General features: G+C 42.6%; 4 protein-coding genes and 1 non-coding gene across 5 annotated transcripts; 2 read left to right on the top strand and 3 right to left on the bottom strand.

Annotated features, from left to right (window-relative positions):
* Positions 1-260: 260 nt before the first annotated feature.
* LOC101299641 (signal recognition particle 43 kDa protein, chloroplastic-like) lies at positions 261-1,379 on the top strand. The gene has a single exon (XM_004292228.1). It carries the CDS (start codon positions 273-275, stop codon positions 1,377-1,379), a length of 1,107 nt encoding a protein of 368 aa, XP_004292276.1. The 5' UTR covers positions 261-272.
* Positions 1,380-4,372: 2,993 nt separating this feature from the next.
* On the bottom strand, positions 4,373-4,877 carry LOC101292467. The gene is made up of 2 exons (XR_183913.1): positions 4,853-4,877; positions 4,373-4,752 (listed from the first exon to the last, which is right to left on the bottom strand). It is a non-coding gene; the product is annotated as an uncharacterized LOC101292467 (transcript).
* A 3,057-nt stretch (positions 4,878-7,934) lies between these two features.
* Positions 7,935-9,824, top strand: LOC101299929. The gene is made up of 3 exons (XM_004292229.1): positions 7,935-8,375; positions 8,459-8,644; positions 9,540-9,824. Exons 1-3 carry the CDS (start codon positions 7,935-7,937, stop codon positions 9,822-9,824), a joined length of 912 nt encoding a protein of 303 aa, XP_004292277.1.
* A 729-nt stretch (positions 9,825-10,553) lies between these two features.
* LOC101300217 (dehydrin COR47-like) lies at positions 10,554-11,323 on the bottom strand. Its single transcript, XM_004292230.1, has 2 exons — positions 11,002-11,323; positions 10,554-10,904 (listed from the first exon to the last, which is right to left on the bottom strand). The coding sequence occupies exons 1-2, from the start codon at positions 11,188-11,190 to the stop codon at positions 10,554-10,556; spliced, it is 540 nt and encodes a 179-aa protein (XP_004292278.1). The 5' UTR covers positions 11,191-11,323.
* Positions 11,324-11,970: 647 nt separating this feature from the next.
* LOC101300506 (lysine histidine transporter-like 8-like) lies at positions 11,971-14,034 on the bottom strand. The gene is made up of 5 exons (XM_004292231.1): positions 13,838-14,034; positions 13,337-13,470; positions 12,815-13,251; positions 12,534-12,665; positions 11,971-12,462 (listed from the first exon to the last, which is right to left on the bottom strand). The coding sequence occupies exons 1-5, from the start codon at positions 14,032-14,034 to the stop codon at positions 11,971-11,973; spliced, it is 1,392 nt and encodes a 463-aa protein (XP_004292279.1).
* Positions 14,035-15,366: the final 1,332 nt, after the last annotated feature.

The following is a 15,366-nucleotide window of genomic DNA, read 5'->3' on the forward strand; positions in this document are numbered from 1 at the left end:
AACCAGAAAGAAATGAACTAACTCCGGTCCAGGCCTTAACCCGCACCGCACCGTGAAATTCATTAGAAGCTGATCAAAAACTTCAATAGCCCACCGTGAAATTCATTACAAAGAGGGTCCTAGTCCAAGAAGCCCAATGCATGTCCCACACTCTCTCGCGCGAAAACAAACCAGATAGAAATGGATTGGATGGGATTTCTTATCCTTAACCGATATCTTCTCCCACACTCTCTACTCTTCACTCTCGATGAGAGCTCAGTAACCCACCCACCATGGACGCCCTCTTCGTCAACCACCAGTACTCCGTCTCCGGCGCCCTCAAACTCTCTCCGAACCTCACCGCCTCCTCTTTCCCTTCCCAACCCCACCTCATCATCATCCGCCCCAAACCCAACCCCTCCTCCATCTCCGTCATCCACAACCAACCCAACCAATTCCTCCAAACCCAGAAGCCCCTCTCAGACGACGAGTCGTACGGAGAAGTCGACAAGATAATCGGCAGCAGAGCCACCCCCACCGGAATGCAGTATCTGATCCAGTGGAAAGACGGCCACGCCCCTTCCTGGGTCTCCTCCGATTCCATAGCCAAAGACGTCGTCGCCGAGTACGACAGCCCCTGGTGGACCGCCGCCAAGAACGCCGACGACGCCGCTCTCCGGGAGCTTCTCGACGCCGAAGACGACCGCGACGTTGACGCCGTCGACTCCGACGGCCGCACGGCGCTCCTCTTCGTCGCCGGTTTAGGGTCCGAGGCGTGCGTGCGGCTGCTGGCGGAGGCTGGAGCCGACCTGGATCACAAGGACAACAATGGTGGATTGGCGGCGTTGCACATGGCGGCCGGGTACGTGAGGCCAGGTGTCGTGAAGCTATTGGCGGAGCTGGGGGCGGACCCGGAGGTGGAGGACGAGAGAGGACGGAAGCCGTTGGATTTGGCCAAGGAGATCCTGCGGACGACGCCGAAAGGGAACCCGGTTCAGTTCGCGAGGCGGTTGGGTTTGGAGAGCGTGATTCGGGAGCTGGAGGGGGCTGTGTTCGAGTACGCGGAGGTGCACGAGTTGCTGGAGAAGAGAGGGAAGGGGGATGCCGTTGAGTATTTGGTCAAATGGAAGGACGGTGGGGATAACGAGTGGGTCAACGCGCGGTTCATTGGGGAGGACTTGGTGAGGGACTTTGAGGCGGGGCTGGAGTATGCTGTGGCGGAGGGTGTGGTGGGGAAGAGAGTCGGGGACGACAGGAAGATGGAGTACTTGGTGAAATGGACGGATATTGATGAGGCCACGTGGGAGCCGGAGGAGAATGTCGACCCTGATTTGATCAAGGAGTTTGAGGACAAGGAGAGTTGTAGTAGTACTAGTACTGGGGTGCCCAATGTGGGATAGTTTTGATGATTTTCCTGTAAATTCATTCACTTCAAAATTTAACATGCTGGCTTACTTTGATTGTGTTTTCCCTTCTGTTATTAAGTACGTAAACACTAATGTCATTAGGTCAGATGATACCATTCTCGAAACATTTTTTTTTTTTTTTGAACATTCTCGAAACATTTTCTATAAGGTTTAAAATCAGACCCTGTATCGTTAGACTAGTGAGGTTCGATAACTATTCTCAATGCCACGAACACCTACTAGTTCCATGGAGTGCTTTTCAACAAGACTAGAGAGAACGGGAATGCCACAAGAGGGACTTGTAGTCCAAGGAGGGCTCGAGGCCATATCACACGAATTCTCCCGCCAAATCCTATTAAGCTATTTGGAACCTTAGAGCAAGTCCACCCGCTCGTCTTCGGAGGTCTGGGTCATAGGTGTGATCTAGGTCGCCATGTGACAATGAAACTAGATAGCAAATTCTACCTACGGTTTCAGTTTTTAGGTCGCCACGTGACATTGACTGTTTAATAAATTTTATATTATATTTTTTATATGTTTGGTTTATTTTGGATTTTTCCCTGAAATGTCGAGTCTTCGATTTAAGGCTCCGGTGTCATAGTACGCGTCGACACAAGGTCACCGACGTCTTCAGATTATTTTTCGGAGCGTCGAACTATTTTCTTTGTTTTATCAAAGTTTCGGTAAAACAAAATTATTTTTAAAAAATTAGAAATTAAAAATTTATGATTAATTCTCAACCGTCAGATCTCTTCATTTTAAATCTGGGCCGTTCACTTTCTCTATAAAAACCCACTCAGGTCAACTGACCCAAATCGGGTCAACTCTTTCTTCTTCGAAGACGATCAGAAGTTGTGTTGCTCTTTGATCGCCTAAGATGACGCAATCGATTCCGGCCACCCCGCAACGCCAGACTTGGCCAAAACCTTCCTCTTTCTTCCCTATCCTAAACCCCCATCGTCAGTCTCACATGCATTCACCGTGATGATCGAATCGACTCCGGGAAGCTTTTGCTTTTCAGGCTAGGGTTTGGGTTTCTGACGCCAAATTGTGTGCTAGAGGTATGGTTGTGATAAGCTGTTCATTCTCTATCTTCTCCTACCCATAATTTCACGAATTGCTTCTATTTTTTAAAAGAATTAAATTTAATTTACCCCACTATGGTTTAGAAGTGAATTCATGTTAGTCCCTAAACTTTCAATTTCATCAGATTACCCCCCGAGCTCTTATTTTTCTGTCTACCATCTCCTATCACTCATGCTCTGTCCAATTGGGATGTTTAATCCGAACGTAGTGTTTGAAATTTGATGACGTGTGATGACGTTTTAGGGGTTGAGAAGTTAAATTACCAGCTTAACCTTGTTGGTCATTTTTGGTCGTTTAATCCAAACTTATAGTAGGGCATGTTTGATATCTTAGAACTGCTGTGTAGTTTTAAATTCTTTTTTTTCTATACAATAAGGTTTGGTATACAGTGCGGTTTATGGAAAAATTTGAAATTTTAGAATTTTGGAGCTAACTTGTGTTAAAAGACCATATTAGCCTTCTTTAGTTGGATTAAATGTCTCAATTGGACGGAGCATGAGTGATAGGAGACGACAGATAAAAAAACAACAGCTCGGGAGTAATTTGATGAAATTGAAAGTTTAGGGACTAACATGAATTCACCTCTAAACCAGAGTGGGGTAAACTAAATTTAATTCTTTTTAAAAACATCATTTTTTTTTCTACTTTTTGGGATTCGCCAGTGGTCTTCCATCGACGGCACCGTCCAAGCTTCCCGGCATGTGTCTGTGGCACGCGTCTTGCTCTCTCTCTGATTCGGTCGTGCCAGAGATGCGCGAGAGAAATGCGTTGAGGCTTGGGCGTCACTGTGCCATAATGTGGCTGACGTCATGTGGTGGGGTGTAGGCGAGCTAAGGTGGCTCATAAGGCCCAGGTCGTCAAAATCCTTTGCCTGGGTCATGGGTTTGACCCAGGTGATGATCGAGGTCTGACCTAAGTGAAAAAAATTTCATGGGTGGAGGGAGGTTCTTTCTAGCTGGGTTTTCGTTTGACATGGCCAAGGCTTGGGTCTTGCTTTTGGGGTTGGGGTGGACTTGCTCTTATGAATTGTGAGTACTGATTATCAAAACTATCAGCCTTCCCAATCACTAAGTTAATCTCTCGAATCTCGATTGATACTGATTGTCATTGCTATTTACAAAAGATTTGTGATGTCGTAAGGGAGAAATGTTGCTACTGGATTCAGTCATGACTTTGTTGCTCGTCTACCAAAAGGATACTGCACTTGTTTACCAACAAAGGCCCGAGCTTTGGAATGAAATTATTACCTGATTGTAACTGTTTTTTCATTCTTTACCACAGCTTAAAGCACAAATGCTACAGAATAACCAAAGATGATCTGCTGCTTGACATGTCACATTGGTCATTGACATAGCTGAATCTTTTTTCCATCTCCCATCCACTGTCAAAAACTTCAAACACGACTCACCGAGCATAACAGGGACAACGAAACAGTCAACCATGTCTTTGGCTATTGTGACTTTGCAAAAAAAAGATTGGACTCTAACATGTGTTCATCCTCCTATTATAATACCCTGCGAGTTGTTAGAGGTATTAACTTTAAATTAATCTTATTATCTTGGTTATTATGTTGCGGCAAAAGCTACAAAACGCCATTGTATGCGTACGCCAACACTTTCGTTTAAACAGAGCGGCAAACGATGTAATTTCTGTTGACCTGGTAAAAATAGTTTTCACCAAGCCCACTGAAGAAACAATGTGTGACTTCCAATCCTTGTTAATGTCATCAAGGTGTATCAAAATCGAAAACATCCTGCCATTTTTCAGTTGAGATATGGTCCAGCAGATCCAAGCTTCGTGATTGTCAACAGATTTCCATCTGATTCAGTCATCCAACTAGCTATATATAAGTTTCAAATCCCAGATGCATCCTTTCCTGTCAAGCTGCAGTCCTTGGTATCTGACAACAAAGTTGCAAGCTTCTTGTCATCTAACGAGAGCATTGAAGCTTGAGGGAGGTAACGACAAATGTGATCACCAACATTCTAGGCTAGGCTTCCAAACTCTTGATCATCAAATTAACCTCTTCTTACTCTAGTTCCAAGCTCCTGATCATCATTTTCCGTGCAAATTGCAAAATGCTTCTCAATGAGGATGAGGGAGATAGATCTAGATGCCGAGCTGGGAGTGGAAGCTAGAGAGGAACGAAAGTAGTTATCCCGACGAAGCGTTTTGACTTTTGAGAGAGACGGTGGTTATCGGCGGAGGTCTCGTGCTTAAGAGCGAGAGCACCAATTCATGGAAAAGAATGTACAAATATGACCGAAGTGCAAACTGAGAACTGCAAGAGGCATATCATAATAAGAAACAAGGTTTAGTTGGTGATAAAACTACACAAAATTGAAGTGGTAATGCCAGCACATGCATGCTCTTTAACTCACTTGAAGTGGTATTGCCACGATTGCGCCTATAGCTCCAGATGTTGAATACTTCCTTTTTCTTTTAATTAGCCACTGACCCAACATTAGCTATTCCTCTAGTATGATCCAACAATGGATTACTCATCTCTCTTTGCACTCCACATCCATCGTCGTGTTCATCTAAATGTAAACAAAAGTGTCGGCACCTTAATTACATGTTGGTCTCGCACTCTCCTAATTCCGATAAGCCCGAGAGCAAAGCAACCCACACCATCACAAACCTGTATTGCATAGCCAATCCTTTTGCCTCAATTATTGCAAAACCAATTTCGCAAACAAGTAGCTCATAGCTTCGCCGGAAGTTGGTTCTCGCTGCGTCTCTATCGGAATCAATATCGACCGAGTTCCTCCGCCGTGTGCCGACCCCATCACTATATTCCTCGAAGAACCGCCCTCTGACCTCGACTCCTCCGTCGCCGTCTTGGCGGCAAGAACCTCCGGCGCTCAGATTTTAACTATAACGAGTGATTTTTACTGCTAACAAAAGTTAATTGCTGGATTTACGTATATGCCCTTCATTTTTGAACCCTATAGATAATATGTAGCCACCTGTTTTGGACCCACTCTGGCGTACGGAATGTTGGCGTAGTCCAGCACTTTCCTTATGTTGCTTCATATTTGTAAAGAGTGAATTATTGGAATGGTGTTGCTTCTGTTCATGTCAGTCATAAATTATGGATGATTATCAGTTAAATTTGAGACTAGGGTGTTACACTTGTTGATTAGGAAGATGAATATATTAAAGTTTTCTAGCAACCATATCAAAAAGAACTTTTTGCTAAAATGATTGTCACTTGCTGGTAAATATGGAAGGAAATGAATGATTTGACCATCAAGAACACTACCACCAATCCTTCTTCAGTAGTGGCCTCCTCTACTAACATTATCAGGAATCTTTGCTCTTTTGATGACATAAACAGGAGTAGAGCTCTCACATCACACCCAATATGGATCAAGTGGCGAGCTCCAACAAATAAGGTAGTCAAAATTAACTTTGATGGTTAAGTAGTTAGTGACTCAGCAACAGGGGGGTTTTGTAATCCATGATTCTCTTGGCAACCCGATTGCTGCTAGTTAAAGAAAAAAATGGAAAATCCTCGGTTCCAGTTCTAGTTGTAGTGGCTCTTGCACTTCGTGACAGCTTTATCTTTGCCAAAGTCAATGGGCATAACAAATTATCAGGTTGGAAGCACGGAGGATACATGTGCAAAGGTGAGGGTAATACTGACCTTTCGTCTTGAAGAAAAAAGAAAAGAAAAGAAAACTAAATCGATAGTAATTTGAGTGTGAATCATACCTTGCGAGCTTCAGAAGGGCCTCCCCCTAAATCACAAGCCCAATTCAAACAACCGACCTTTCCAATGGAGACTACTACTTCAGTCTTCTCTTTTTCTTCAATTTCGAGTCTTTTTTAGTAAACTCGGGTACTGGGTCTTCAATTTCACACCGGAATTACAAGACAACGTGGTCAACTTGACCCGGCAGTTAATAGAGCTTCGAGCCCGTTACCACTCGACCCAGAACCAGCTCCAGACCCGAATGCAAGCTCTGGATCAGAGGGAGCTGAGGGAGAAGGAGCTTGATCAACATGCCGAAAAACTTGAGTTGAAGGAATTAGAGGGAGAAGAGCATTTGGTTATGCTCGAAAATTCGATTGAGGGGTTTGGATGTGCTACAGAGTCGCTGGAGGAGGCATGCTAAGGCCATTGCATTGCCAATGAAAGCACCTTGGATTTGATCAATGTTTAAAATAGCGGAAGCGTGAGGCGAGGCCTCAAGTCGTTGCCTCAAACCTTTTTTTTTTTGTAGGAAGCACAGAGGCTCCCGGTGTAAAAGGTTGGATTGTGATTAATTTTAAAAGTGTTTTTAGACCTTGTTTAGGTAAGGGTTGTCCATTTTAAATGGAGGTTATCTCAAATTTTCGATAGAATCTTTTTTAGATTTGGTCTCCACATGACCTCCTCAGGTTTCAAGATGAAATTTAGGACGAAAGAGAAATGCGGGAAGTGGGCTTGAACCAACAGATCCAGCCCACTCAGACATCCCTCATCCCTATACACGAACCAACTCTCATCGGAACCCTAGTAGGACGGCAAGAGTCGGTGGTGGGCCCGATTTAATTCGGCGGCCACGCTAGACACAAACCTATGGTAGCCATACCATCCACGCACGCCCACCAGAAGCGCATGCTTATGCCGACACTACGGTCGTCCGAGTCAAATCACGATTCGAATGCATCCTTCATCAATCCAAACAACAGGCTTTGATTCTCAGCATGCAACATGCACATATATGAGATCGCCTCAGCCTTGCAATGTGTAGCCTAACGAAAACAACGACTAGAGACGCAAATTCCCGACACCATTGTTGCTTTTAAAACTTACAAGAAAAAATTCTTCGTCGTACCCGACACACACCGGACAAGATTGACACAATAAGGCCTCTAGCGGTAAGAACGGTTACTGTTGACGCCGTTATGCTACACGAAACCTTAGGTTTCAATATGTGGTGCTCTAAATTCTTAGGAGCTTTATCTTTTAAATTGATGTTTCGTATATTTTATTTAAATTTGATAGTGAATTTTTTTTATTACATTCTATGCAGTTGGTACAAGGAAAGTAGCAAGCAGTAACATCCACAAGTTACAAATTTATTTGATAATGTACGAACCAAAGAACATTGATCTTGCATAATTGGATATGTTGTAAAAGAAAATAAAAAGAAAAAGAAAAAACGAAAAACTTGAACATTTCAAACATTCTGTACGGTGTACCAAACCAGATCCCAGTGCACCCAGCATTTATGACAAGAACGTACATCAGAAATCATCTCATCCTGGCCGTTGATCAATCCCCATGTTCTTAGAAATGAAAAACAAATAACAAACAAAGAAGCCGCAGACAGCAGCTTCGCTTTTAAACCCTCTGCACTCTCTTCTTCTTCCTCGTCTTCGTTCCACTTTCACACCAGCCCCCAACAAACAAAACAATCCAGAACCCAACACCCTGAAAAAAACCACTCGTGTATCAGAAAAGTGTCAACAATGCACGCCAAGTCGGACTCGGAGGTGACGATGAGCGTGGAGCAGTCGACTCCTCCGCGGTCGCCGTCGCGGCGGCCCATCTACTACGTCCAAAGCCCGTCCAACCACGACGCCGAGAAGATGTCGTACGGCTCAAGCCCAATGGGCTCCCCCGGCCACCCTGCTTACTACCACTGCTCCCCCATCCACCACTCTCGCGAGTCCTCCACCTCCCGCTACTCCGCCTCCCTCAAAAACCCCCGAAACTCCGCCTGGAAGCGCCTCCACCGCCCCGACGCCGACTCCGACACCGACCCCGACGACCAAAACGACACCGTCTCCCCCGGCCGCAACGTCAGGCTCTACCTCTGCTTTCTGCTCTTGTTCGTCTTCCTCTTCACCCTCTTCTCCCTCATCCTCTGGGGCGCCAGCAAGTCCTACAAGCCCCACGTCCTCGTCAAGGTAACGCCATCTCTTCTCCTTTCTCTTTCCTCTCCTGCATTTTCAACGCCGTTAAAATTCTCCGGTTGACTTGTTACGTACAGAATATTGTGTTCGAGAGCTTCAACATACAGGCGGGGGTGGACAACTCGGGGCTGGCGACGGACATGTTGTCGCTGAACTCGACGGTCAGGATTCACTACAGGAACCCCGGGACATTCTTCGGCGTCCACGTCACGTCCACTCCTCTCGAGCTCCACTATTACCAGCTCAAGGTCGCCTCCGGTCAGGTAAAAACCTCTGCCCCAGGGGTAGTGTTGTCATTTCACACTTAAGGTTGTGTTTTTGGGAGGTGGGATATAGATAGGAGAGATGGAAGTTTGAAAATAGTGATGGGTCATCGTCTTTATTGGGGAAGTGACTGACTGCAAAAGCCTGAACTAAACCAGAATACGTATTGGAGAGTCACATCTTTGTTGGGATGCGTATTTGAAAGTTTCAAACTTTGGGCTAAGGCTATATTAAACAAGCTCACACCTTGGTGGTGGTTTGTAGTGCACATCATGTTCATGTTGTCTTGGGGACACCCAAGCTTGCCCTTTTAGTCATTGGAAAATTGCTCATTCATTTTTCTGGCATGTAAGCTTGTTTGTTGCTATTTAGGATTTTTAGCTTTCCTTGGATGACTGGTAATTGCTCATTTCCTTTAGGAGAGGAACAACTTGGTCACAGATGGGGGAAGGGACCATTGTCCTTATATACAGTTTTGCCTATTTTCAAAGTACATATTGATTTTTTTGGGGTTGTTGATATGGAGTGTGACCAAACACAAGGGTGTAGTTATTGAGTTTCAGTACTTGATGGATACCCCAACAGAGAGAATCACTATTTTGGCAATGTCCTTCTATAATAGGTGGGTTGGGTTTTCATGTAAGTGTTTGGTTTTTCTTCTTTCATTAGTTTGGGACACTGCAGGAAATGTATATGCAGCAGTTCAGAACAAATTAATAACCCTTAGAATTGACAACGGTCTGCTGTCAAGAAGCTTTTATCCATGGAGCTGATAGCAAGAACATATTAAAGCAGTTTTTGGTTTATTTATATAGGATTTGGTAGTCATTGCTATTTGCTAGCTTCATTTCAGTAAGTTTATGTTATTGTTTTTGTAACGATGAAATGAATCAGATTGAAAAGTTTTACCAAGCAAGGAAGACTCATCGGACAATATTGACAGTGGTGCGAGGGTCTCAAGTGTCTCTCTATGGTGGAATTTCAGCTCTTGATGTTAGAGGCAATCACGAGAAGGTGGCAGTGCCGCTGAATCTGACATTCGTTGTGCGTTCCAGAGCCTACATTTTGGGAAAACTAGTGAAGTCCAAGTTTTATAGGAGAATTAGATGCTCTGTCACTCTGAGGGGAAGCAATCTAGGCAAGCATTCTAATTTGACGGAATCTTGTGTCTATCACTGAATCATATACTCTGTTCGTTTACCATCAGTAAGTTTTGCAGATCTCATTGTTCATTAATTGCTTCAACCCCGACTGTTTAAACTATCATATGCTATTCACTCCATCACCCCACAAATTTATGTTCACACAGTTTTAATGTGGTCGATTTGCGTTTCATTTACATTGTAAAACTTCAGTAGGTGTAAAGAATAGACTGGGGAAGGAAACAAGTATTTGTAGCCTCCCCCATTCATCTGTAGAACTGATTTGTATAAAGCATGATCATTGATTAATTTGTTTCATGAGCATATGAGATTTATGTGATGAGTCTAGGATAGACTTCTGGATTTTTTGTTTTTTTGTTTTTTTATGAGAATAGGATGGACTTCTGGTTGGACTATGAAAGATAAATAATGCGGGGCACAATGTTGAGCTAAAGTGCTGACATGATTTTATGATACTCTTTGATTTTTTAAGGTTTTGTTTTGTTAGTTAGTAGGTTAAGGGCCTCACGTCAAAGTAAGTGAGGTCCTGGCCTTAGGAAATGCTGCAATGGTAAACAAGAGGAAGAGAAGACTTGCAGGACTACATGCCTAACAGCACATGAAAATCTTACAATAAACCTTAAACAAGACAGATTACAAACAAAAACTTTACGAGTACAGAAAGGAATACAAGCAAGACACATTACAAGCAAATATCATAGCTAGCTAGATCTAAACATTTATTGGCTCCATCATCTCATGCATGTTAGTACTCCTTGGGCTTCTCCTCTTCATTTTTGTTACCACCAGGGAGCTTCTCCTTAATCTTCTCCATAATTCCTTTCTTCTCCTTTGGCTCACCTTCATGTGGAGAATGATACTCAGGAGGAGCACCGGCTTCAGCTTCCTTGTGCTGTCCAGGAAGCTTCTCTTTTATTTTCTCTATGAATCCCTTCTTCTCCTGACCATTTGAAACTCCACTCTCGATATCATTGCTCTTTGCAGCGGGAATCGGTGAATGGTGATCTTCCTCGTTCTTTTTGCTGGCGATCTTCTCCTTGATCTTACCTTTCAGTCCCTTCTTTTTCTTCTCCCCACCTTCTTCGTCACTGCTAGACTGTAAGCAACATAGGTTTAGCCACATCAAACACCCCTTCTTCTGAGGTTTATATACCAAAAAAGGATCAAATAAGATCAAATGGAAGACAGCTTACCGAGCTAGAGTCGTTGCCATCATGATGGTGGAGCTTTTCAGCCGTGGTGTGTTTGTGTTCTTCAGGTTGGGGCTTCTCATTTTCCTTCTTCTTCAAGAAATCAAACATCCCACAGCCAGTAGCAGGCTCTTCTTCCACCTTTGCTGCTGCATGGTTCTCTTTGGTCTCTTTCTGGTACTGATCCGCCATTGTGCTAGTGCTAAGTGAACACAGAAAGAAGGCTTTGAACAACAATTTGTGATTTGGTATCAGTGATTTGATGATACTTTTGAGTTATGGTTCAAGGTCTGGTATTGCTGATATTTATAGTGATTTTGAGCGTGGATTGCTGACAGGGCAATGCGTTATTATATGGTTGCATACATACAAGGGCTCTCGTATCGACCAATGGGGAGGAGAAAACTAAGAAGGGTCGGTGTGGACGGTGTGCAGAATCTGCAGTTATCAAGAGGTTTCAGTAGAGAGTTGCCTAGCTATGTGCAAGCAAGGCTTCGAGATTAGGAGCTCGCCAAGGGTTCAATGGTACGGCTCACATGGATGGACTTGGCCGGTGCTCGGAATGTTCAACTTTGATGAATACATTAGTCACAAAATAGCTTGGTAACCTTTAATTAATCAAAGCATATGGGAGAACTGTTTTCAAGATAAACAAGAGCATTTTCTTTAACTTGTCTGGTTTCAAAGACCAAATGAGAAAAGATCGTCTTTGAGTAGCTTCCTAACTCAGGTCATCAAAAATGATCTTCATTCATCATTGTTAGGCTATTAGCTTGGTTCCAGTGATTGTCTACCATGGGGCATCAATGTTCTGATATGATCTTGAGCTTGAAATTTCTAACTTTTGAATCCACACTTATTACATAAGGGACAACTTATCAGTTTTAGCTATAGGGTGCTGATTGCATCAATGTGCTTTTCACTGTCCCTTTCGCGACAAAAATGTTTAGGTTCCGGTGGTTGTCTTAACAATTACGGCTTGAAGAAGTTGGCAACCAAGCCCTTGTCAGCCAAATCCCAAGCTGCTGCAACAACAAAAAGAACACTCAAAACCACTCCCAAGCATCCGAGTCCCATATTAGTACACCAAATGACGCCTTTTGGCTTTGGTTTCTTGATAGAATTCCACATAAAACATGGATAAACATATGTCAAAGGCACTGATGTAACTGCCCCAAGTAGGGGTGATAGTCTTCCCAAGAATGGCAAGGCAACTGCTAAAAAGAATGCAAATCCACCAACGAAAAGGCGTAAAACTATCCGAAGCCATCTCGGGCACGGCTGCTTCTTCCTAATGGTGTACTTCATCTCAAAGTTGTCAAAAACTACCATGCCATAGATTTGGAATGTAGTCAAGCAGTTTATCAATACCAGTATGCAAAGTAGTTCCAGGACAAATTGTGAGATTTTTTGTGCATGGAACTGAGAAACGGCTTTCACCACTTCTGTATTCGCGAAAGGTACCTGCAAAAAATATGATTAGATGCTAACATTTATTGGGATCATGTACAGAAGCCTTGAAAAATTTCTCTCACCTTGTTTCCATAAGCCCGATATCCACCAAGTGCAAGAGAAAACAAACACAAGGCTATTACTACATGTGATATAGTCACTCCACTCCACGCTCTCTTACATGAAGGATGTCTTGGGTTTGATGGCAATGTCCCCTGCATCAGTTTATAGACCTTTACTCCCACAAGCATTGCGAAATCGATAAAAATGTTAATGATTTCAACATCAATATAACCATGTCAAATCATCATTCCTTGGCAAGATAATGAAGCTTTGATGAAAATGAGCTAGATCAAACAGTCACCTGTATCTCAAGGATAACATTTTGACCTCTGAATGCAAGGAAAATGATGCCAACTGAATTCAGTACACTACTGAAGGACTCCATGGTAGAGTCCATAGCTGGAGGCTCATACGATACATCATTAAGCCTGCCCTTGCCGATTGAAAGAGCCCATATCATGGTACAATATACAATTGCTGTAATGGTACCAATCACAGAGACTCCAGCTACGGAGTTCAAGTTGGGGAAGTACTCGGCTACACAGATAGCCATGAACATAAACACAAAGAAGCACAATATACCATGCATTGAATTAGGATCACAAGTTGCACCATCCTTGCACACTGTTCTTACTAGAAGCTTTATAATTCCACCTCCTATGATGATTAGCTGCACACACGCACCACCAGAAAGATACATTGCTGGGAACAAAGCTAACAACATCCCTAGCTTTGGACCTGAAAAAAAGAAAGAAGAAAGATAGTCAATACATTACAAGCCCTTTACTCTATTAGCTTAAGAAGAAGAGCTTGTGGTGTTAACCAAAGGCAGTTACTGCAAGGTGGACGTATCTACTATATCGAATTCCAGAATCAGATTCATGTAATCGTACAAGGAGTGACATCGTGTAGAACTTCCATGAACACACTATTGACAAGCATATGATTCCCCATGCCCTGCAACCATTGGAAAGTGTTATGAGAGCGAACCAAACATTTTCTGCTTCCTGTTATGTGCCTACAGAACTTTCTTTATAGAAGCTAAAGTTTGTTTGCAAGTACTGCAATAGCCCTTTCCTTCTACAAAAACCCAGGTGAAATCTATAGGCTATTCTATATCAGGATTCATCCTCAAGGTACTTGGTTCAACATTTTATTTTCAGGAGGGTTGCAATAACTTCTCATGTAAAACTCAATCAGTAATTGAGTATCGAGTAGATTATGTAACAAGTTATTGTTTTCATTTCATGAGAGAAAAGCACCAGACATATGTATCAATCAGGCCAAAATAAAAATAAAAAAATCTTAAGAACTTGTTACTTACCATCCAAGAGTAGCAAAAGCAACAGGTAGTAAAAGGGCTTGAATTCCAAGTCCTGAACACAGAAGATGAAAGGTAGTAGAATAGATAGTCCCTTTTCTGGACTCTGTGAGGGGTAGCCAAGCATCTTGTGGATTGAGCTCACCACCTGCCCAGTTTTTGGGACTCATTGTGACTGGTTGTGGGACTCCATTGTCCATGTTGGAAAAGTCTTGAGCAAAACCTTGCCTTGAATTTGTTTCAACATCCTCTTGATCTCTCATGCCTCCCAATTTAAGCTAACGTTTTATGTAGCTGTGATTTTTCAACTATGCCAAAGAAAATTGCAATGCCAGTATTTATTAGCAAAAGCTAGCTAGGATTCCTCACAAGTTTTCGCATAGAATGTTATAGACATTAGGAAAGCAAACTGTTACTAAACAAAAAAGAAAAAAAAGAAAAAAAAGAACGTCTTTTTAATATTTAGGAGGGTGAGGTATAGAACAACTACTGACCAGAGAAAAGGAAGAGATTGAAAGAGTTTGGAAGAGCTTTGGATGAATGGTTGAAGCCAGAGGGGAAAATCAAGTTGGTTTGCAGAACAAAGTGATCTCACAAGTAGCATCAGGGTAATTTATTTGGTTTTAACCGCATTCTAATAGAAGAAAAGCGTTTGAACTAATTACTGGAACAACCGAAATCACATTCGTAAGAAAATGTGGGATCAAAGATAACTATTTGTTATTGTGTAGGTGGTCAATTAGATTGAGGTGAAACCAACATTGCTCAATCTCTGTTGCTGATGCGATAAAGAGGGACCAAGTCTCATGTGGATGAGAATTTATGGGAACTGAGAGAACTTCGAGAGGTTTAAGAATCTAAATCTTTGAGGACAACACTGGCAACAAGTGGCACTACGTTCAGATCTTGTGCTTATGTGTAAAACCAAGTCGTTCTAAAACTTCCGTTTAGTTATGCCGACTCCCATATAACAATTTTTATTTTTATTTTTTCCAATAATCAAGGAACATTATGAACCGCATTTGAGTCTCTAGAATCCAACTAAAATATGGGTCAAGCCGATATCTGCATAAGAGCATTTAGATCCCAATTTAACCAAAGTTTTGTATATTATAAACCCGCAGGCGTGATGACCCATATTGTCTGAATGCTGACACTTTTTTCAGCGTTCATAGATCTTGCAGGCTCACATTACTTAAAAACCGACTAATAATGGACTTGTAAATGTTGGGGGTTGAACGTGGAGTGAGAAAATTACTCACCAGGGTGCGTTTTCATGATCAGGGTACCAATTCAAACAAGTGTCACACGTTTCAATCTTAAATTACAAACTTGTGAGACGACTTAAAGAAAATGTCCACTAACCCTAAATTTAGAGATTTTTTTTCCCATTAACAAAAACAGATTCTAAAATTCCCATCAACCTTCAAACTGTTATAGATCTATTCCCACAAACAAAATTTTTAACTTTTAGCGATTTTTTCCAGACCGAATTACCCTTTGTTTCAGATCTTTGCTTCTCTCTCTCTCTC

The sequence above is a fragment of the Fragaria vesca genome, linkage group LG2, assembly GCF_000184155.1.
Source record: "Fragaria vesca subsp. vesca linkage group LG2, FraVesHawaii_1.0, whole genome shotgun sequence".
NCBI lineage: Eukaryota > Viridiplantae > Streptophyta > Magnoliopsida > Rosales > Rosaceae > Fragaria > Fragaria vesca.